The sequence below is a fragment of the Lepidochelys kempii genome, chromosome 4, assembly GCF_965140285.1.
Source record: "Lepidochelys kempii isolate rLepKem1 chromosome 4, rLepKem1.hap1, whole genome shotgun sequence".
Classification (NCBI taxonomy): domain Eukaryota; kingdom Metazoa; phylum Chordata; order Testudines; family Cheloniidae; genus Lepidochelys; species Lepidochelys kempii.
In genome coordinates this window covers 139,845,959-139,869,475 of record NC_136383.1, presented here as the reverse complement: position 1 = coordinate 139,869,475, position 23,517 = coordinate 139,845,959, and the positions used below count along the sequence as shown (strand labels likewise).

At 51.7% G+C, this 23,517-nt stretch overlaps 1 protein-coding gene across 1 annotated transcript in view; it reads left to right on the top strand.

The window, feature by feature from the left end:
- The first annotated feature begins 1,131 nt into the window (after positions 1-1,131).
- The window catches only part of ATP6V1B1 (ATPase H+ transporting V1 subunit B1), an 82,014-nt gene continuing 59,628 nt past the window's right edge, over positions 1,132-23,517 (top strand). Inside the window, exon 1 of the mRNA XM_073343055.2 lies at positions 1,132-1,240. Coding sequence (XP_073199156.2) covers positions 1,132-1,240 — 109 coding nt within the window. The remainder of the gene's footprint in view (positions 1,241-23,517) is intronic.

Below are 23,517 nucleotides of genomic sequence, written 5' to 3'. Positions count from 1 at the left end.
CCCCCCTGCCATACTCAACCACCATATACTCCCCCAGCACACAGCTACACAACCCTCTGCGACTCACAAACCACCTACTCCACCAACACTCAGCTACACAACCCACTGCTACACACACAACCACCTACTCCCTCTGCACACATCTACACAACCCCCCCGCCACACACAACTACCACCTACTCCCCCCAGCACACAAGTACACAACCCCCTGCCACACAGAACCAACACCTACTCCCCATGCACACATCTACACAACCCCCTACCACACACACCCACCTACTCCCCAGCACACAACTATCCAACAACCACCACCTACTCCCCTGCCACACAGCTGTACACATCCCTGACACACATGAAACCACCACCTACTCCCCTGACACACAACTGCACACCCCTCGCCACACACACAACGACCTACTCCCCTGACACACAGCTGCACAACTCCCTGCCACACAGAACCACCACCTGCTCCCCAAAACACAGCTATACAACCCCCTGCTGCACAAACAGCACCTACTCCCTGGCAAAAAGCTACACAACCTCCCTGCCATACACAATCACCATATACTCCCCCAGCACACAGCTACACAACCCTCTGCGACACACAAACCACCTACTCCCCAGACACACAGCTACACAACCCCTGCCACACACACCACCATCTACTCCCCCGGTACACAGCTATACAACCCCCTGCCACACACACAACCACCTACTCCCCCGACACACGGCTACACACACCTCTGCCACACACAATCACCACCTACTCCCCCAGCACACAGGTACACAACCCCCTGCCACACACACAACCACGAACTCTCCTGACACACACAGCTCAGTGCAGAGCCCTGAGCTGCAGCCTCACTCAGCCACCCCCAGGTGGGAGCTCTCAGGTGACTTTCACCTGCACACGGGGTCTGGGGCTCCCAGCCAGGTGTTGAGGCTGCCCTAGTTTACAGTCAACAGGGGCCTGTGTGGGCAGGTCTAACCCACGCCAGGGCCAGCGGGGCAGAGCGAAGCAGCCGGGAAAGGGCAGATCTGACCGGTGTGGGCCTGGGAGGGATGAGCAGGAGAGCGTAACCCTCTGCTATAAAAACCCCCAGCTCCCTCCCGCCCCAGCTGTGCCCAGCGATGACTGCCAAGGTAGAGGTGAGGCTCGGTGGGCACCCAGCAGCGCTGGCAGGGGCCCAGGAGCATGCCCACGCCGTCACCAGGAATTATGTCACCAACCCCAGGCTGAGTGAGTACCATCGGGGGGGGGCTGTGCTGGGAGGGGACTGGCGAGAACGCTTCCCCTCCCGCAGCAGTTCTCACCCCCCCACCCCCATAATGTTAGCCCCGCTAGCACCCAGCCAGGGGCTGTGTATGGGGGGGTTAGCAAGGAGGGGGGAAAGCTATGGGGACTTGAGCTCTTTGCATTGAGGCCCCCCCAAGGCCTGTGTGGTTTCAGCCTTGACTGTGAAGCCAGAGCTGTCCCTGGCTATCCGGCTGGTTATCTAGTGTTTAGAGCAGGCAGCTGGGTGCGGGAGCTGGACGCCTGGGTTCTTTCCCCTGCTCTATGGCCCTGGACAAGTCACGTCCCTGCTCTGTGCCTCAGTTTCCCCACCTGTCCTTTCTGAATGGCTGGATGCACCTCAGGTGAAGGGCCGAGCCCGGTACACGTTTCTGGGAAGTCACGGAGGTATCCTTCCGCAAACCCTGGCAACTGAGGGCATCTGTATTGCAAGCTCAGGGGGTCACCCTTCCCCTCTGGGGTGTACATGGGGCCTGTTGGATTGGAGTCCTTAATTCCCTCTAGGACAGGGACCCTTTTAGTCTCTGTCTTCTGCCTCCTCCTTGTGTTAGCTGCACCCTCAGCCCAGAATGGCTGAGAGGAAGTGACCCTGCCATGGTGCCAGGGCACCATTTCCCTGTGGCTTTGGGGCTGAGCCACCTACCCCTTGGCTTCATATAACTCCTGGTGTTCACACTGAGGCTCGGGATCTGGGAGGCTGTTTCATACTGAAGTAAAAGAGTGACATTTACCCCAAAGAGAAGGGCACTGGGCCAGGTTCTGTTCTCAGCGACGCCAGCATAAATGTGGAGTGACTCCAGCAAAGCCGATGGAGTGACTCCAGATCTACACCAGTGTACATGAGAACAGAATCAGGCCCAGAAAGTGGATTGCTCAGTGAGAAACTTTAGATGGCAAAGGAGTCTCTCTCCTCCCAAACTGTGTATAGAAGTCACTTGGCAAAGTACTCAGCAGTCTCCACCATTGCCCCCCCTCCTGAGGTGTTGTGGGTGGGTGAGAGAGAGAGAGAGAGAGAGAGATCAGGTTCTGTTTGTGTATGTAGTTGTGTGTGTGTGTGTGTTTACTTGCCTGTCTTCCTCTCTGCCTCTGGACACATGCAGACTGCAGGTCTGGGTGTGCGTGGCTGTCTCTGTGTGCAGACCTGCGTGTCTGTGTCCCACCCACACAGTCAGCGCCTCAAGTCCCCTGCCCTGCAATTGCTCCCGGCTAACCTTGCCCAAGGAGAACTCCCGGAAGAGGTCCCAGCAGCTCCGGGCTGCCTGACGTCAGCCCAGCGTGACAGCTTCTCAGAGTAATACTCAGCCCTGGACCGGGCACTGTGACACCAAATGTCCACAGCTCCCAGGTCACGGCTTCTTCCTGAGCAGAAGCAACAGATGACCTGAAGTCTTTAAACAAAACCAGTCTCCCCCCAACCACTCAGACAGCAGCCCCTGCTGCTTGCGTGCATCCCATGGACTGGCTTGTGTGTATGCGGCACCCCCACCCTCCACTGGATGGAATCAGAACTGCTCAAGCGTGTGTCATGGGCCCTGCACTGCACACAGCTACCGGAGATGCTCCAGAGGCGTGGCTTTTGGAACAGGAGGATCTGAGTTGTGTGCCCTGCTGCTGTGAAATGCCGAGTGGCGAGGGATGCAGGGGTACCAGTCACCTGGGAAGGAATCTGCAGGGACCTGGCTAGCGTGAGGGTGGGCTACAGAGCCTTTTCCCCCTCTAAGGTACCTGTTCCAACTCAGCCCATCAGTCCAGACAGGTGATGGCTCCTGAGTGGACTTTGAGCACTGAGTCTGGAGGGAAGGGAGGCTCTGTCCAGGTGTGCCCCTTGCACTAACGGCCCCTTGTTGGCAATCTGTGAAGAAAGGGCCTCTGGAGACAGACCGGCCTGCTCATCCCTAGAGCTGGTCCCTCCCTGCCAGAGCAGCGTGGGGGAGCCTTCAATTCCTCAGTCCCAGTCCGGAGCCTCAGTTGCTTGCCACCTGTGGCATGAGCCGGGGGCAAAGACTTTATCCACCCAGCCCCCTGGGTTGTGGGCACAGAGCAGAGGGGCCGAATCTGCCCCAGTAATTCAGTGCAGGTGCCAAAACCGGTGGGTGCATGTTTCGCAGGCCCGAGTGTGCTCGTAAAAAGACCAGCTGGGCCTGATTCTCTTCGCACTTCCACCAGCTCTGTGCTCGGGTGAGTCCATTGTTACTCCTGATTTACACCCGTGGAAGTGAGAGGAGACACAGGCTCTCTTTGCCTACGGCTAAACAGCGGGTGTGCACTGTGATAGCAGCTTTCCAGGCAGGCACGTATCGGCTCATCGGTACCTTGGGCCCCCTGTCCCCTCCTCAGTCTGTCCTTCGCCAGCTGCTGTCTCTTGTCTTAGACGGTAAGCGCCTCAGGGCCCGGACTGTCTGTGTTTGTACAGTGCTGAACCCAGGAGGCCTGGTGTGTGACTGAGGCCCTAGGTGCAATAGCAATAATGAATACCTGGAAGCTAGCTGGCTAGCCATCGCACACTAATCAGCGTGGTAGCTGGTGCTCTGGAGTGCTCCATGCCTCAGTTTCTCCCGCTGTACAGTAGGGTTAGGTACTAATCAGCCCCTGTCTCCGGGACGTGTTGGGTGCTTGTCAGGTGGTATCGGATTCGTGGGGGGAAGGAGCCAGGGAGGGGGAAGGATGCTGCGGCTGCTGTTCTGTACAGCTGCTCTGAGATCAGGAAGGCCTGAAACACGCTTCCCTTTGCCTGACTGCCCCCCTTGCCCTGTGTGCTGTGATCTCCTTGTCCAGTTCAAGGGAAACCAGAACGCCCCGGTCAGGCTCTGCCTCACACGGAGCTGAACTGGTCCCGCGGAGCAGCTGGTGTTTGCTGTCAACAGCAGGGGCCGGGCTCAGCAGGCAGGGTTCCCCTCCTCGCCCAGTCCAGCCAGGAGGGCTTTGCCTTGCCCTGGGCAGCCGCAGGGGGAAGGGAGGCTCAAAGCCAGGAGGCAAAAGGGACGTCAGACCAAGCCCAGAGCCAGTTTGCAGCAGAGGGCGAGGGCCAGGCTGCTGCTGATTAACTTCAGGCTCCACAGGGGAGGGGGAAACTGGGCAACTTTTCTTGGGGGAAAATGGCTCCCCTCCTTTTATGTTTGTCATGACAAATTTTGGAGAAAATTCTCATTAAAAAAAAAGGGGGGGATGGAGGGTTAAAAAAAACCCTGATTTTTTTAGCAACTGGTTTAGTCCCCCCCGATTTTTTTTCTCCCTGCCCCTTTTTCCATTTTTCCCCTGAGCAAAGGAGAAGGGAGATCAAACAATGAGGAAAAGTCAATCTTCAGGATTTTTTGTAGAAAAACTAAAACAAGTACAATTTGTCATCCACTAAAATCCCAGACCTTGCCCGACGGGACCCGGGACTCCCGTGCTGGGTCTGCCCCTGGGACCGAGGTGTCCTCCATCCCAGGTTTTCACCACCAGCCCCTCCTCCCTTCAGGATGCAACATGGGCTTTATTTAGGCTTAGCAGAATGCGATTTTTATTCTGTTATAATGTCGTTGAGTAATACTGAGGTTCATTTAGAAGCATTTTTCCCCTATTTTGATCGATGTTCGTTTTCTCAGATGTGGGAGATGGAGCGGGGGGGTCAGAGTAATTATTTAATGAGAGGAGATGCTGAGATTTTAAAGATTTATAACCATTAAAACACAAATTGTCAATATCCCATGTCCAAATATACAGAGTAAATATCCTCAAATCGAACTCGAATAAGTTCCCGAGGAGCATTTTCTTGCTTTACCTCGCTACAAATGTCCAAGATTATCAGTGGAGACCTTTTTTCACCGGTTTATGTGCATACGATGAAATTGACGTTTGCATCCCCAAAAAATCGAATCCTTTCACGCCAACCAATATGAGGTCCTGCAGCATTCAGGGCTGCACCCCAGAAGAAATTTTCTGTCCCTCGTCATGCGTGTTCATAGAATCATAGAATATCAGGGTTGGAAGGGACCTTGGGAGGTCATCTAGTCCAACCCCCTGCTCAAAGCAGGACCAATCCCCAACTAAATCATTCCAGCCAGGGCTTTGTCAAGCCTGACCTTAAAAACTTCTAAGGAAGGAGAGTCCACCGCCTCCCTAGGTAATGCATTCCAGGGCTTCACCACCCTCCTAGTGAAAGTTTTTCCTAATATCCAACCTAGACCTCCCCCACTGCAACTTAAGACCATTACTCCTTGTCCTGTCATCTGCTACCACTGAGAACAGTCTAGATCCATCCTCTTTGGAACCCCCTTTCAAATCCCCCCTCATTCTTCTCTAGACTAAACAATCCCAGTTCCCTCAGCCTCTCCTCGTAAATCATGTGTTCCACTCCCCTAATAATTTTTCTTGCCCACCGCTGGACTCTCTCCAATTTTTCCACATCCTTCTTGTCGTGTGGGGCCCAAAACTGGACACAGTACTCCAGATGAGGCCTCACCAGTGCCGAATAGAGGGGAACGATCACGTCCCTCGATCTGCTGGCTATGCCCCTACTTATACAGCCCAAAATGCTGTTAGCCTTCTTGGCAACAAGAGCAGACGTGTTGGCATGTTGGCCATGCATGCTGCTTGCATAGAGCTTTTTGTTTCCTGGGGCAGGTTATCAGGACTGGGGGGTTCCCACACTCTCCATCTGGTTGTCCCTAGGGCTGGTTCCCGCCCCCCCCCCAAACAGCTGCCAGTAGGGGACTGCTAGCCATACAGCATGAAAGAGAGAGAGGCCTCACCACCGTCACTGAGGTTGGTAGGAGGGGCTCGCTTGGTCTTGTGCGCACCTCTGGCGTTTAGTGGCGGCTGAGCGCCCAGGGCTGCAGCACCTGGCTCGCTCCCTAATCACGCCTTAGCTCCCAATCCCAATCTGGATCCAGCGCTCAAGGCTGTTCGCATGCGGGGGTCTGGTTCACTCGCTGGCTTCACTGGGAGCTGTGGCTGAGGGTGGATGGCAGAGGACCTGAGAGAGGCGCTGAGTGTAGCCCAGTGGAATTTCCTGCCCATTTTCTAAGCTGAAAAGTTTCTGACCGTTCAGCCAAAGCTTCAGAAAAAGTAATTTTTGGATGCCTCTCCTGGCCGACCGTCTGGACCTCCGGGCTGCTCCCCCGACACTAGTTCAATAGTAACTTGCCACTGCTGAGTTCTTGTTTGTATCATAGGAGCAGCGACAGGCCCCGACTAGGACCAGGGCCCCACTGGGTTAGGAGCTGCACCTGCACAGAGGCAGCAGTCAGTCCCTGCCCCGAAGAGCTGACGGTCTGAACAGGCAGCAGGGGAGAGGGGAAACTGAGGCCCAGAGAGAGGCGGGGACTTGCCAGCGGTCAGACAGCAGGTCAGTGGCACAGCCAGGACTAAAATCCAGGTTTCCTGAGTCCGAGGCTGTAGCCACTAGGGAACACTGCCTCTCGATTGACGCTTTACAATATGGCTGGTATCCTGGCCACCAGCTGCCAGGGGAGCCCCTGCTGCACTGCTGGGAGTCCAGGCTTCCCTGGAGTTAGTGCGTCAGTGCCAGCGGGTGCTGAACACAGACCCGAGCCTGCTGATTTGCCTCCCCTCTGGGCTGACGGGCTGGGCAGGGGCAGGGCTTTGGCTGAGAGCTCTCCAAGGAAAAGGCAGCAGCTGCCGGAGATGGAGTGGGTGACGTGGCATGGGTGGCTCCTTCCTCGGAGTCTCTGCCCCCTGCTAGGGGGCACTGTGCTGCTGGAGGGCCTGTCTTTTGGTTGTGATTGAGAAGGCAAACCAAGGTCCTGCCCACGGAGGATCCCCTGGCTCTCCCCCGGGGGCAGGGCTGGGAGCCTCGCTCCCTTCGCCAGATTCTGGAGTTACATTCTCCCTCTCTGGATTTCCCTTGTGGCTTCAGCTGAATAGAGGAGTCTCCTTTGCTTCCTAAACTGTTGTGTGCTGTGGCCATGGGGCTGCTGTGTCTCGCCCCAGAAGTGGCTGCATTTCTGGCGTTGGTTAAGTTGTTCTATAAGCCATTTGAAAGGCACTTTGGGATCCCTCTGAGCCTCGCTGCACCCACAAGGAGAGGATCTTTTCACTAGACCAGGGACGCAGGACTGACAGGGGCCTCCTGGGCCACCGAGGCCAAACACTGCCATCGCAGGCAAGCCCTTGATGTCACCCATTTACTCGTCAAGCTCCATGTTCAATCTGGTTAGTTGGTTGCCCCCACGGCTTCTGCCTTTGGGAACCTGGTGCAGACCCTCCCTCCCGCGATGGAGCTAGAGATCACCATAAGACACTTGCTTTCTCCTCCTCCTCCATCTGGCTCAGCTGAAGGTCTCCCAGCCATCAAAGGCACCTCCAATGAGCAGCTCCCTCCACAACCCGCCCTGCAGTGCCCCTAAAGTTTAGCTCCGGAGAGGCCGCTGCAGATGCTCGGCAGGGCCAATCCGCCTGGTACCCCCAGCAGCATGCTTCTAACCTCCGTGACCTCCCGTCTGCCAGGCGTGAAGGCGCACGCTGTTCTTAACAGGGATGTGCTCTGCGGGGTCAAGGGCTTGGAACTGCATCTGAATGTGTCTTTCCGATTCCAGGCCTGCTCATAAAGGGGCCGCTTTCTCACTGCACAGCCGAGGCTGGAGGAGAGGGGGCAGGGAGAGCAGAGCCTGAGGGCACTGGGCGAAGGGGGAGGGTGTCTCAGGGTTCAGGGGGAGTGGGTGTCTTCAGCGGAAATTACCCCGTAACTGTAGCAAAGTTGCCTTGTCTGCTATAGCTCTGGTCCCCCAGTGTGAGCTTTGCCATCAGTTCCACAGGGGGGGGCTTAGCCAGCCCGTAGGGGACGGGTGGCAAGAGGACCAGCTGGCACTGAACCAGGGGCTTCATTTTCTTGGCACCTCTCAGCTGGCACAGCCATGACTGCAGTATAAACAGTGGTGAGCCGTCAGATCCTGCTCATGTTCCCTAGTCTCTGCAGCCTGGTCAGCTATTTGCGCTCTTGACTGAGCATTTTTCCTCCCTCCCTAATTTCGCTCCCCACTTTCCACTGGTGCCTGGCTGTGCCCCTGCCTTGGCACTGCTCCTGGCAGCAATGGCCAGCTCCCAGTTCCCTGGGGAGGCAGAAAGAAGACAGCCGCGGTTAGTTACACCAGTTGTGAAATGCAAAGAGCTACATACAACTCTGCCGACTCCCGCTCCGTTTACCCCAGGGAGAGATTCGGCCTGTTAATTGGAACCCAATACAAACCGACCATGGTGGTTGGATGGGGATCTAGTCTGCCTGGAGGCATCCAGCTTCGGTTCGTGACCAAGGCAGTTTTCCCAAGCTCAGGGAGGTGACTCAGGCCAGCTTGGTACCTGGATAGGAAACCTCCGCCACACGGCGCTAGCGGGTGAGTGGGGTTGTTGATGCCGTAGGTACTATTCTATGAGCTGAAGTACTGTGTCTGGGGGCGCTATTCTGCTGGAGCTGCTGCCCTTTCCGATAAGCTTGGTACCTCTGAACACCTTTTGCAAGGTGGCGAATGTGATCCCAAAGCCCTGCCCAAATGCTTGGCTAGGGAATGACATTCTGTCAGCCCACATGCTCCTTGCGATTTCAGTTTCCTACGCTTTCCATCCAAAACTGTTGTGCTACCTGTTAAACAGCTGCCACATTCCACCCCAGAGGGGGCTGCATCACAGTGATGGTTTTAGTTTGCAAAGAGCTTTGGGGAGCGAAGGGCATTCTAGAAACATAAGATATTTTCATTTCTTTGCCTGAGCCCCGAGACAGTCTGTGGTCAATTAAACCGAGAGCGACCAGGAGGAAGAATTGAACACCTGCTCCATATGGGGTCTTGGTGTGTGTTTGTCCTAACGTTTCACTTGAAACCACATGAAATCCAGGCAAATGACTTGTTACAGGTTGTACCTCAGTCTGGTGACAGATTCAGCAACTGAACTGTTGTGCTCTGAGCAGCTGCTGGTGGTAGCTCAGAGCCTGTTTATTACAGCCCTTTGCATGGACTGGAAAGCCCAGCAGGGCTGGCGGTAGGACAGCGATTCCCTGTCTGACCCCATTCCTTTCTCTTCAGGCATTGCAACACAAACGCTGCCCAGCAAGAAAGGCAATTGCCGGCTAAAGGTGTGCTGGGACATGGTAGAGAGACAGGGGAAGGGGAAACGTCCCAGATGGACGGCTGAGGGAAAGTGTGTGTAAGTGAAATGACTGATCAGGGAGTTATATGAAGGGGAGAGAACAAGCAAAGCTGGAGTGAGAGGGGAATGGGGGAGAGGGATGAGGAGGTGACTAGGAGGTTTTGGGGGGGGAAGGCTCTAGAGCCCTGGGAGTGGGGTCCCTTCCACCTTATATCTTAAGTTCCTAAAATCTCATGCTTCAGGGCCCAGCTAGTCATCTGCAGGGATCAGGAAGATGTGTTCTCCTCCCCACCCCAGGGTATTCTGGGTTTTGTTTTGATTTGTCTCCTTCCTCCGAACCATCAGGGATGGCCACAGCGAGACATGGGACACAGGACGGGGAGGGCCGTGCTCAGGGATGGCGGCACGTCTCTCTCGCTCAGGTGCTTGGCTGGCTGGCTCTTACTCACATGCTCAGCGTCTAGCTGATCACCGTGTGTGGTCAGGAAGGAATTTCCCCCCTGCTCAGATTGGCAGGGACCTGGGCCGGGGGGGGGGCGGGTTCCCTTCCTCTGCAGTGTGTGGGTGCGGATCACTTGCCAGGATTATCTGGGTCTAGCTCATGTAACCATTTCTCTGCTATCGTGGCGGCCTCGGGCACTGGTGTGCCTCAGTCTTTCCTACTCCCTGCCTGGGGCACATACTCGGCCAGTCTCCTGCAGGCGGTAATACTTCGGACTCATTTCAGTTGCTGGGTTTCGTGTGCGGGTGCCGGGTGGGCCCGTGCTATGTAGGAGGTCTGACTGGGTGCTCTGGTTGCCCCTTCGGGCCTTAAACTCTGACTCTAGCTTGGACCAGCAGGGAACCGTCATGAGTAAGGGAGTAGGGGGATAGCAGGCCAGGGGGCTGGAGGGCGGAGGGAGAGGGTGTGAGATCAGAGGGAGTACAGGAGGTGGTGGATAGAAGACCAGAGAGGTTGGGGGTCAGGGGAGCCAGAGGGGATTGGGGGTCAGGAGAGCGGAGGGGGTTGGGGGTCAGATTCAGCTCAGAGAGGCTGGGCTGGGGAGAAGAGCTCACGGTGGGGCTGGGAGCCGTGTTGGATGGTGACACAGATCCTGCTCCTGCTGCCATTGAAGTCAATGGCACAATCCCCATCTGCACCAGTCATGCAGATCAAACCCACAGCCGTCCCCTGGGCTGCTGAACGCTCGCTCCCAGCCCAGCAGTGTTGCTCCGCGCCCTAGCTGGCGAGCCGTGCCAGGCACTCCAGGTGCATGCAGACGGATCAGCTTGTGCCTTGCAGAGGGATCTCGGCTCTGCTCGGGTAACAGGACAGTGGCATCACAGAGCCTGCTGTGGCCTCACTAAGAAGCATGGCCCTTGGCCAGCACACAGTGCCAGTCTCTTAGCATGCGGCCAGGGAATCAGGGAAGCACAGCCTGCCACCTCTCAGAAACCACGGTGGCTATTGCCAGTGAGCCGACGCGCTGCTGGGAATCTCTCACACCACAGCTGCTGCTGGTGACTGTTTACTTGTCAAGTTCAGCCAAGTTTATACCTAAAGACAGTTTCCGATTGCCTGTCGGTGGGTGAGCTGAATTAATGCAGGTTTTCCGGGTGAGGCCAGCAGCATCCCTGGATAGCCCGTCAGTCGTTTGGCACGGGTGCGACTGGTGCTGGAATGCTGGGTCCAGTTCTGGTGTCCACAGTTCAAGAAGGATGAGGATAAATTGGAGAGGGGTCAGAGAAGAGGCATGAGAACTCTTTAAGGATCAGAAAACTGCCTTGTTGTGATAGACTCAGGGAGGTCCATCTGTTTAGTTTAGCAAAAAAGAAGTTAAGGGGTGACTTGATCACGGTCTATAAGCACCTACGTGGGGAACAAATATTTGGTAACAGTCTCTTCAATCTAGCAGAGGAAGGTTAAACACGATCCAATGACTGGAAGTTGAAGCTAGACAATTTCAGACTGGAAATAAGGTGGCATTTTCGACGGGGAAAGTAATTAACAACTGGAACAATTTACCAAGGGTCGTGGTGGATTCTCCATCAGTGACAATTTTTGAATCAAGGTTGGCTGGTTTTCTAAAAGCTCGGCTCTAGGGATTATTGTGGGGCAGGTCTCTGGCCTGTGCTATGCAGGAGATCAGACTAGACAATCACAATGGTACCTTCTGGCCGTGGAATCTCTGAGTCTCTTTGGGTTCGCAGGGCCTAGTGGACTCTGACCATTGGACCGGCAATGGTTGGAGCTGGGGGTTACTCCTGGCCCGGGCACTGCTAACCCCGACCCTGCAAATCGGCAGCTGGAGGCTCCACGTGCCGGTGGCAGTTTTTTTCCGAGCTAGAGCAAGCCAAAGGCCAGAAGGTGATAAGTGCTTCTTCCACTCACTCCTGCTAATGGATTGGTGGTGCTTCGAAACAGCTGCTAATACCTCCCGGGGATCTCAGGAGAAACGGCCGGGCATGTAACACAGCCAAGAAGTCAGCAGTCGAGGGCTATTGCTTGCGTACAGTATCCCTCCCCTGTCAAGGCAGGCATTTGTGCATGGGGGAAGCAGCACTATACCTCACTCCTTTCCACAGCTCCCTCTAGCATTCTCCGTTAGACTCCGCACTTGCCCGCTGCAGCCTCGGTGCATTAGCGTTACGCTTAAACTGAGAATGGGGTGTATTCAGTGGTTCAGAGATGTATGAAGTGTAGGCCCAGGAGGCCCTAGATCATCTAGTCTGACCTCTTGTACAGCACAGGCCTGAGAATTCCCTCCAGTTCCCTCTGCAGTGAGCCCAGGAACTTCTGTTTGGCCAAAAACACCTAGGAGGACCCACTGTGAACATGGGATTGGAACCACACCTAGGCAGAGGAACAGCAAAGGGCTCCCAAGCTTTTCCCTCCTGAAGGCTTCATTGAGGAATGACCAGAGGCCCAATGATTGCACAAAAGTGGGCTGCATGTGTCTGTGGGTTGGCTGATGAGCATACAGCTGAAGGACACAGTGCTGATGTGACTGCTGCAGAATCTGAGTAGTGTCGGGTCTCGATGCATTTAAAAAGCAAGCTGAGCTGGCTGGGAAACAGGTTTCCCATCCCACAAGACTTTCAGAGACTACAAAAAAAAAACATAAAGAAAGAAAATCCCGTGTCGAATTACAAAGAAAAATCGAAATCTCAACCATTTTCACGAACCAAAAATCTGAAAAAAATCACCACATCAGGCTTTGCCAGTAAAAATGTTTCAGTTTGATGTTGACCTTTTTGCTTATTTATTTAGTCATTACATTTTTTACTCTAAATTCAATTAAATTTTTAAACAAAAAGTCATTTTGACCCAAACAACAGAATGTTTTTGTCAAAAAATGTTGAAAGTCCCTGTGACAGAGTCAAGCCAGATGGCTACCAGAGAGTGTTACAATAAAGTAACAAAAAATGTATTTGTACTGAATGCTTGCGTTTTTTGTAAAAAAATTTGGTCCTCAGCTGGTATATATCCTCATTAATCATTTGTGGAACTATCCGGTTTTACACCTGATAAGGATCTGGCCCATACTGTTCAATCTATGACTTCCTTGATCTCTACCTCAAGAATCTGGGTGCTTGATCGCTGAGCTGTTCAGTTTTGCTGCCCTAACTCACACTCCAGCTACAGGAGAGGGTTAGAAGGCAGATACATTAGTCCCAGATTAAGCAGGGCCATTTTCTCTGGGTAAGGTAACAGGGGCAGTTCCAGAACAAGAAGGAACTTGCTGGAACAAATTCAAGCAGGCAGACTAATTAGGACACCTGGAGCCAATTGAGAAGCTGCTAGAATCAGTTAGGGCAGGCTGGCTAATCAGGGCACCTGAGTTTAAAAAGCACCTCACTTCAGTTTGTGGTGCGCGTGCGAGGAGCTGGGAGCAAGAGGCACTAGGAGCTGAGCGTGAGAAGGCATACTGCTGGAGGACTGAAGAGTACAAGCATTATCAGACACCAGGAGGAAGGTCCTATGGTGAGGATAAAGAAGGAGTTGGGAGTTGGGAGGAGGCCATGGGGAAGTAGCCCAGGGAGTTGTAGCTGTCACACAGTTGTTCCAGGAGGCACTCTAGACAGCTGCATTCCACAGGGCCCTGGGCTGGAACCCGGAGTAGAGGGCGGGCCTGGGTTCCCCCCAAACCTCCCAACTCCTGATCAGACACAGGAGGAGTTGACCTGGACTGTGGGTTCCACCAGACGGGAAGGTCTATGGGCTGTTCCCCGACCCACATGGTGGATCAGCAGAGACTGCTGGGATTGTTCTTCTTCCTTTTTCCCATGCTGGTCAGTGAGCCACTAGCAAAAGTGGCCAAAATGAGCGTGAATCTCTGCCGTGAATCTCTGAGGTGAGCAAATCCGCCAATAAGCGCAGGACCCACCAAAGCAGAGGAGAAACTTTGTCACAGTCCCGTTTTAACAATTTAGAAAGGGTTGTTTTTTTTTCTAATTTTCAAAATGGGGAAAACCAGCCCTTTCCTGCAAATAGCTTCAGTTTCAATGAATTGGCGTTTTCCAATGAAAAAGTCTTGTGGAAACATTTCCAAGCAGCTCTCAAAGCAAGGATCTATGAGAGATTGTTTAGGACTAGGGTCGGATTTCCAACTAGGCATAGTAGGCACGTGCCAAGGGGCACCAGCATTCTAGGTGCACCTTACCTCTGTAAAACTGTGTGCAACATGAAGGTCAGCTGTAGGCAGGGGGCACTGAAGATGCTGGGCCTTGGGGTGCATAAGGTGTAAATCCGGCCCTGTTTGGGACTTTGGAAATAAACAGAGGAAAAGTGACTCTCAGAAGAGATATTGAAACTCAGTGCATTATAATGTCAGAATGCATAGACAGGGAAATCAGTGACCCGCCAATGTTAAAACGGAAAACAAAGTTGGTTTCAAATAGCAGTCATCGAATCAGCAAAAGCCACATTTTGGAGAGATGCCATTAAGCAGTGTTTGATGTAGTGAGAGCAGGATGCTTTAGGAAGAGGTAAATATAATTCAGTTATACCAGGGGTTCTCAAACTGGGGGTTGGGACCCCTCAGGGGGTCACATGGTTATTACATGGGGGGTCACGAGCTGTCAGCCTCCACCCCAAACCCCACTTTGCCTTCAGCATTTATAATGGTGTTAAATATATTTAAAAGTGTTTTTAATTTATAGGGGGAGTTGCACTCAAAGGCTTATCTGACAAGTCTCAAACATGAAACATAAAATGACCTGGCATTGCAAGAACTGGAGAGAGTAATTCTAGATGGATGGCAAAGAAAAAAAAGCCCGGCACTTCTCAGTACAAAAACATCCTGGAACTATACCAGATTAAATGATTGCATATGCAATTGTGTGTGAAGAACATTTCACACAGGATGAAGGCTGGAAATATTTACCATAACCCACAGCACCCATTGGAGTACTGAGACATGTCACATGGAAGTGACTTGTCCTCTGGCCAGGCGTAAATGAGGCTGTCAAAGAAAAGGTACCAGCCACGTACGTACAATAAACGTGTGAAACAGAATGCAAAAAACCTACTGATACCACACGAGCTTCCTGATTGCCCACGAAAGGAGTGTAAAATTTGGGAGGGAGGAAAAACTCTCAGTCAAGAGCGCAGATATCTGAAAGGGCTGCAGAGAGAGTACGGGACACGAGCAGCCCAGGATCTGATGGCTCACCACTGTTTATACTGCAGTCATGGCTGTGCCAGCTGAGAGGTGCCAAGAAAATAAAGCCCCTGGTTCAGTGCCAGCGGGTTCAAGTTGGCCCATGTGGACTTCAGTTAAACGGAGAAGATTTCCTGTGTGGACTGTTAAGCCTTGTTTTGTTCAGTGAAGCTATTGCACAACTCCTCAAGCAGCAGTTAATAGCACATTGCAAATTGTAGTTAGCTTGCCATGCCATTCTGAATGAGTTAATAACAGATATTGGTTGTTGGAGCTCCCCCAAGACCTCTTCCACTCGGTTCCCCAAGAATTCAGTCCTGGTCCAGCCTCATCGCTCAGGTTCCTCTATGTGCTGTACCACACAACTATGCTCAGCTGATCAGACTCGAGCGTAGGGGGCGGGTATAGGGCGTACCACACGCCCAAAGTTACACAGCAAACCTCTTCCTTTACAGACATTTACACATTACACTGCACTGACTATACATTGCACCACACGTTTTGGGCTTGGCTTGGTCACTTTGTAGCAATCAATCCCCGCACAGCACGCTCTGGCCACGCACTGTCCATGCAGGACTTCCTCTTTAACTCATCTTATGTTCCGGGCTTAGCTTGTCCATCGAACATGGTTCGCTGGGTGCTCCCCCTTATCATAGCTAGTACCGATATTCTGTTCCCAGCCCGCTGATCCCTTTACCTCCCTAATCTGGTCTCCTGAGAAATGAGGCCTCTCCCATACCCAGCTCCGCATGCCAAGCCAGGCCTACAATGATCCACAAATACTTCACTTAATCCATTATCTTTGATACATTAATACAAGCCCTTATTAGGCCCAGTCAGGTGGATTATCAAAAAATAACAAAGGACTTGATTTTGAAGCCCAAGCAAAGTCAAGATATCTGTATTTAGCATTTTGAGAGTATTGCAACACATTTCAGAATGATTTATTGTATCCGATACTTATGGGCAGAAGGATAAAAATCTGAGTGCCAACAGCTTGGCATTTGATGCCAATCTTCTTGCACCACGGACAATTAACCTTGAAGTTAGAGCAAGTCAAAACTTTTTAAATAAACAGGGATCCGAGTTGGTTTGGTTTTGTAAAAGATGGTCTTTTTTAAATAAAAAATTCCATGAAAATTTGCAAGAAAGGAACATTTTTGATCAAAGTGTTGTGCCTTTTTTATTTCAAAAAATGAACAAACACACACACATTGCCGAGATGGTTTAGCAAACCCTGGTTTTGGGTAAATAACTTTTAATAACTGTCTTGATAAATGTTTTCAATATTTTTTAAATCAGAAAAAAATGGCAAAAAAAGTTTGAATGAGAAACAAAACCTGGTTGTGCTTCAAACACTTCTAAATGAAAACAAATTTGAAAGTTTCCATAAAATTATCCTTGGATTCTTCAAAGGATATACTGGGCGATTTACAAAACCAGTACATACTAGGACATTGAAGAACTTCTCTGATAAAATGTCGAACAGTAACCAAGTGCCCTTGGCAAGTGGGAGTGCAAGTTAGAAGCAGAAAGTGTCAGATAACTTCCATCCTGTATAACAGAAAATCCCCCAAACTTCCATTTCAGAACATTTTATTTTAGGAAAATGGTCACATTTTAATTCAGTGGTTTTTTTTTTTTAAAAAATAGCCCCTGGGTAATTTGGTTGAAATAGAGAGATGAGTCTGTAAAAAAAAAATTCAGTTTTGTCAAAACCATTTTTTTCCGTCAAAACCGTTTCCACTAAATTTTCCAATCAGCTCTAAACATAACCACCCCGGTGGTCAGTCCGACAAGAGAAACCCCCAAAATGTCCCAATAAAAGCAAAGAGCTCTATTTCGTGAGGACATCAGGACTGCTGTGGACAGTGCTCCTCTAGGGGCAGAAGTAGAACGTGCCCGCCTGGCTACCGAGCAGGAAAAACACCGGAAGCAGTCGTATTGTATTTGCTGTGAGTGTCGGTGGATAGCGATGCTGAGCCATGACATGGGTTGTGACGTCGGCCAGTGTCCAGTCTCTTCCCAGCCAGCATTCCTGTGGTTAAGGGTTTTATCACACCTGTGGCTTCCAAAGGACTCCTCCGCCTCATGGAATGTGAGGGCCGTTGTGGGCTCTGTAGAACAACGTTGGCTGCATTTGAGTAGCAGATTCTACTTTGGCCACTCCAGCTTCCACCCCTCTCAGGCCCTCAGATACAGCAGTGAGGGTGCACAATAGACAGAGACCATCAAATGCTTTGCATTCACTAGACTGTGGATTTAGCCTAGCAGGACTGGCCTGGTAACTGCTTGGAAATCTTCAAAGAAACTCCAGGATGCTGCAGCAGATGGGGAGGATCTATGTTATCTCCTTCGAGTGTGCCATTCCCCATGGTATCCAGGCACATCTTTCAATAGGGTGTGTTCTTGTCTCCGTCAGTTCAGGATTGGTGGCCCCAGCACAGTTCCGGGGGTACTGTGTAAAACTGAGATAATAGAATCGTAGAACTGGAAGGGCCCTCGAGAGGTCATCTAGTCCAGAACCCTGCACTCATGGCAGGACTAAATATTATCTAGACCATCCCTGACAGGTGTTTGTCTAACTTGTTCTTAAAAACCTTCAATGACAGAGATTCCACAACTTGCCTGGGCAATTTATTCCAGTGCTTAACCACCCTGACAGTTAGGAAGTTTTTCCTAATGTCCAACCTAAACCACCCTTGCTGCAATTTAAGCCCATTGCTTCTTGTCCCATCTTCAGAGGTTAATCGGAACAATTTTTCACCCTCCTCCTTGTAACAAATTTGTATGTACTTGAAAACTGTTATCATGTCCCCTCTCAGTCTTCTCTCCTCCAGACTAAACAAACCCAGTTTTTTCAATCTTCCCTCCTAAGTCATGTTTTCTAGACCTTTAATCATTTTTGTTGCTCTTCTCTGGACTTTCTCCAATTTGTCCACATCTTTTCTGAAATGTGGTACCCAGAACGGGACACAGTACTCCAGTTGAGGCCTAATCAGCGCGGAGTAGAGCGGAAGAATTACATCTTGTGTCTTGCTTACAACACTCCTGTTAATTCATCCCAGAATGATGTTCGCTTTTTTTTGCAACAGCGTTACACCGTTGACTCATATTTAGCTTGTGATCCATTATGACCCCCAGATCCCTTTCCTCAGTACTCCTTCCTAGGCAGTCATTTCCCAGTTTGTATGTGTGCGATTGATTGTTCCTTCCTAAGTGGAGTACTTGCATTTGATCATCACCACTTGTAGCCTGAAGATCCTTTTGCAAAGACAGCAGGGTGGATCCCAGTGTCCTGGCCAAATTCCAGTTTGGGAAAATACATCCTGCTGGCCTAAAATAACCCCTGTCATACTGAACACTGTATTCATATTCCCATCATGTCCTAAACTGTTGTGTTGTGCTGCTGTGAGCTATTAAACAGCTGCTGTGTTCCAGTCCCCAGAAGTGGCTGCATTTCAGAGGCAGGCGGAGTGATTCTGGTTTGTAAAGGGCTGTGGGGGCCTTCAGGATGCTATATAAAGGCAGGTTTCTTGCACTTCATAGGAACATAGGACTGGAAGAGCCTTCCTGGGTCCTCAAACCCAGACCCCTGCTATCGCAGGCAACCCCGTCATACCATCCCATTCATAAACTTATCAAACTCCATCTAAACATTAGTTAGGCTGTTTGCCCTCCACTCCTCCTAATGCTATTTATTATTTGTCTAACCACAGTGTCCAGGGCCTGGGAGCCTGTTACGCTAGGTGCTGTACAAACTCTCCTGTCCCACAGAGCACAATCTAAGGACTTCTTTCCAAAGCAGCCAGTGCTGGCCACCATCAACGAGGCCCCTGGCTAAGACGGGCCTGCTCCTCAGGCAGGCCCTGGGCCAGGCCGGCTTTGCCTGGAACATCCCCAGCTGACTAACCCCGCATGTTGAGCAATATTGTCACACCCTGGGCAGGAAAAGTGGTCTTTCAGGGGGGCTGATTTTGGCCGGGGGCGGGGGGGGGGGGGGGAGTTTCCCAGGTTTCATTAAACACCTGTTTCTAAAGCAGGATCCGGTGACACCAAGTTGTCTCTTCCATGGAGCCCGTCAAAGCCGGCACCCTGGGCGCCGCCAGAGCTCGATTTCACCGGAATAGGGTCCTTCTCCCCCACCCCCGGCCGAGGGCCCAAGTCTGTTTTGTCTGACAGAAAACACGACAACGAGTCCAGCATATTTTCCAGGCTAGCTCATTGGGTTCACGCTTGGGCGAGCCTGCCATTCAGGGGGCCTCCGTCACATGACCGTGCAGGTGTGTCTGGGAACCCTCCACTGCAGGCCCTAATTAGTGGCATAGTGTGTGACTCCCTGCTGGGCCTTTCACAGGGTCCGGTCGGCTTGGATAGGCCAATGTGTTTGACAGCGCTGCACAAACTGACACATCGCACAATGGGCAGGTTGCATAAGAGCGAAAGCTGGTCAGTGAGGGAGCGTCGGAAAAGTTTGCAGCAAGCGCGGGCCTCGGGAAAGGGGAGGGTGGGCACGGCGCACATATCCGCTGTGGAGCAGGAGACGTGTCTCAATGGATTGTCCAGCCTTACGGCCCTGGTTTGAGGGTCTGATCCTGCGAGATACTGAGTGGCCTTAACTCTGTTCGCTAAGGGTGCTCAGCTCCTTGCCGAATTTGGCTGCTGGGCTGAAAACTGCTACATTTTGGCATTTAAGGCGTTGGCCGCACTGGGGTATCATTGTTGCTCCATAGAATTCACAGTGCTTCACACAGGGTGGTCGGTATCATTCTCCACAGTGCACAGCGGGGGAAACCGAGGCACGGCGAGACAGAAGTGGCTTGCCCAAGGGCACTCAGACAGTCAGTGGCAAAACTGGGGATAGAGCCCAGAGGTACGTCTACACAGCAAAAAAATCCCCGCAGCAGGTCTTGGGGACGGATCAACTGACTCAGGCTTGTGTTACAAGGCTAAAAATAGCCTCCAGGTTTCACAGCCTGAGCGGGAATGTCTACACTGCTATTTTTAGCCCTAGAGCGTGAGCCCGAGTCAGTTGACCCGGCTCTGAGCCTCGCTGCCACGGGTGTTTTTGTGCAGTGTAGACGTACCCCAAGTGTCTGGTGCCTACATGTGGATTGAGGTGCTAGCTTTATGGAAACTTTGCCCACAGTGCTGGGTGAAGACTGCAGGGCGGTGGGCAGCTTGGGTGTGCGAGGGATGCACAGTCAGAGCAGCCGATGTGGTTTGCAACCTCCCTTAGGACACAGGTTTTTCCGCTGCGAGCCACTCCCGTCACCTTCTCAAGGTTTTCAAATGTTACTTAAACACCAGCACCAGGAAAGAGAAATAAGAAATGTCAGCCCTGGGATGAGCCAGCTGGGGCCTATGCGCACCGCTGCCCTCGGCAGGATGGAAACGGTTGTCATGGGACCCGTACTGCTAATGGCGGCTGTCTTCGTAGCTCAAGTAGAAGGAAACTGGGTTTTCAGAGCAGGGAGGTCTGAGATTTATTCCCATGACCATTGCTGCCTTATTTGAGTGACTTCTGCTGTTCATAGAGGAGCCCAGTGACCGTCAGGTACTGGTCCTATGCTTTACGTTTGCAAACATTACTCAGCCCAGCGAAGCAGATCCCTTATCGTCCCTATTTTATAGGTGGCAAAATGGAGAGCTTCGGCAAGTGAGCCCAAAAGCCCATATTGGGCCTGCTTCCCGTTGACACGGAGACCTTTTTACACGGCTTTGGCAGAATAAATGGGGCCCCTGACACACACTGTGCTTCCCCTTTAAATGTACCAAGGCCCTAGTGTAAATGAGACTCGGGCCCTGCGTATCCGCATCAGAGCCAGGATTCGAGCTTGGATCAACCCCTCTCCTGAACAGTGTGTGCACTCCCTTCTGGCTCCTTGCGTCTCATGGCACCTGCGTCTGAGTACTGCAGAGTAAATACTGACACAGTAACAAAGCTAGTGGGAGCATAGTTGGAAATGAGAAATCTGTCTGTGTCGTGGAAAGTTATGAAAATTGGGTGGGCAGGTTTTTTTGGCCGTTATCCCTCTTGCCAGTCCTTATGGTTTTAGTGTGAATCGTGCAATATTTGGTGTTTTTCCTAAAGCCCCAGCTGCTGGAGTCACGTGATAAGGTGAGAGTCTCGGCTTTCGTGTAAAAAGGAAAGTAAGTCGCTAGCCCCACTCTCCCCCCGGCCAGATTCATCAGGGCTCATGAGCTTTTTAAAGCTTTTTTAAGGGGTACGTAGGCCAAATTCTGAGGGACCCTTTGGGGGACACAGTGTGCATCCATGCAAAGCCAGATGGGCCCATCCCTACCCTCAAAGGGGTCCTTGCAGGTCAAGTCCGAGGCAGAGCAGGGAGTTTCCATTTGTGCGCACGCTTGCCCAGGGACCCTCCCAAACCAGCGCTGTTGGTTCCACTCCCAAATGGCTGTTTGGTTTGACTCTGTATGATTCGCTCCCTGTGACATTTCCATGACCAGGTTCCCTTTGGCATGGATGCCTGGGAACGGCAGCTCTCTACATATGCCCAGGCTCACACAAGAGTCACGCACCAACAGCTGGAACCCCGATTCCTCAATCTTCTGTCATTTATCTTCCGGCTTAAACAGTTTCCACCGTCCCTTTGGGGAGCAGCCACACTTCCTCCTGACCCGGGCAACCAGCCCCAAGCTGCGCCTGGAGGCTGAGATTTGTTGGCAGCCAGCCACTCGGCCCATCCCTTGGAAGAGAAATGAGCACTTTGCACCAGAGCCCTAAACTCCTGTACAGCCTCCCCTGCCCCCCAACTGAAAAGAGGACCCACCCTAGAGATGCCAGGGAAAGGGGGGCGAGGACGGGAGTGGGGAGAGGATGGATGATTGGAAACAATTAGTGCTTTGGTGTAGTTGGGCCAGTTGTCCTCTTTGTCAGCATGGTCAATTTCCTCTGCTACTTTGCCCCCCACCCCCCTCACTTGGCTTCCCCCCCCCTCCTGCCCCAAGGGGAGTTAATAGTGCATGATTGTCAGGGCTAATGGAGATTACATGTGACAGGAGCTGTGAATTTGGGGATGGGTGTGTGGAAAGGCCAGGTTGAAAGACTTTCTTTTTGATTTGTTCCCCTCCCCTCCTTGTGCGGAATTGGCAATCACGTCCAACAGCTTCTTTTCCCCCTCTCCCCTCACTCCCCCATCTCAATAAAAATCACAGCCCACCCAGCCAGCCGCTCCTCGGAGGAGTGCCGGGCTTTTCTTCATAACAGTTCAACCCCTTAATTATTTGAATTGGTGTTTTCCGGTGGGGGAGAGGGTCTCTCTCTCTCTCTCTTTCCTTTCATCACTCATTCTGTTTCAGTCTCTTTAAATATATTTCCATCTTCCTCTTTCTGTGTTTTCTGTCTTCTCTCTCTCTTCCTCCCCTCTTCTTCCTGTCACTCATTTACTGTTGCTCCCATCGATGGATTTTCACCATGGCATGATCAAGGTCCATTTTTCCTTTTGCCTGGTGCTGTTGTTTCCTCTTTGCAACAAGGTCACTCCATTTGCGCGCAGATCCGGGCCCCCTTGCACAGTACAGACAAAAGCACAATGCTCGCAATCTAGAATTTTGAGACTATGCAACAGGTGGATAAAAGAGAGTAGGCCCAAGCAGAGGAGAATCCCTTCTTCATCTGCTTTTCATCAGAGACCATAACGGAGAATAACCTAGAGAAAAGCAACGATGGCTCAGAGAGGCTTGAATTCAGCACAGTAAGGACCAGGTTACATAGCACAAGCGAGTGTAATTTCAGACAAGCCACTGCGTTGACGCCAAGCTGGCTGATAATTTTTTATTAAAGCTTTTTGCTGCGAAAAATGGTTGTTTTGATTAACTGGGACATGTCCCACAAATGGATCTGTTCATCAAAATATCACTTTGGTGGCTGAAAGGCTCAAACCGTTTCGTCGCTCGGCAATTTGTTTTTGTTTTCAACCTCTGCAAACCGAACAAAGTTTGTAGTTGGCTTTTTGGTGAAAATCGGAAAAATTTACCAACAAACTTTAGAAGAAAAAGAACAATTTTGGTGTTTCTTGAAAATACACTTTTTGACTAACTCTATGTCCAAGCCTTTTGTCCTTATTTCTATGGGTACGGCTACACAGCAGCTGGGAACATGAGCTAGTGCATTACAAATAGAAGTCTGGCCACAGCAACGGCTCAGACTAGCCAGCCAACTATGTACCCCGAGGGTCAAGTGGGTTTGTACCTGGGCACTGGCTACCTGCACTGGGCAGCACCGTCCTAGCTGCTAGGTAGACACACCCTAAGACACACTTACCCCCTCTGCTTATTCGCTTGTCCAGCTGATTATCCTGTCCCCTCCCACCATCCTGCATCGGCTGTTTGTCTGCCTCTTCCACCGACATTTTCATGTGCTTTCATCCACACGGCACATACGCCTGGAACGCCCCCTCTGAACTGATCCTTTAAACCATTTCTCCTTCCCATCCCTCCTCAAGATCCAGGTCTATCTAAGGGTTTTATCCTGGC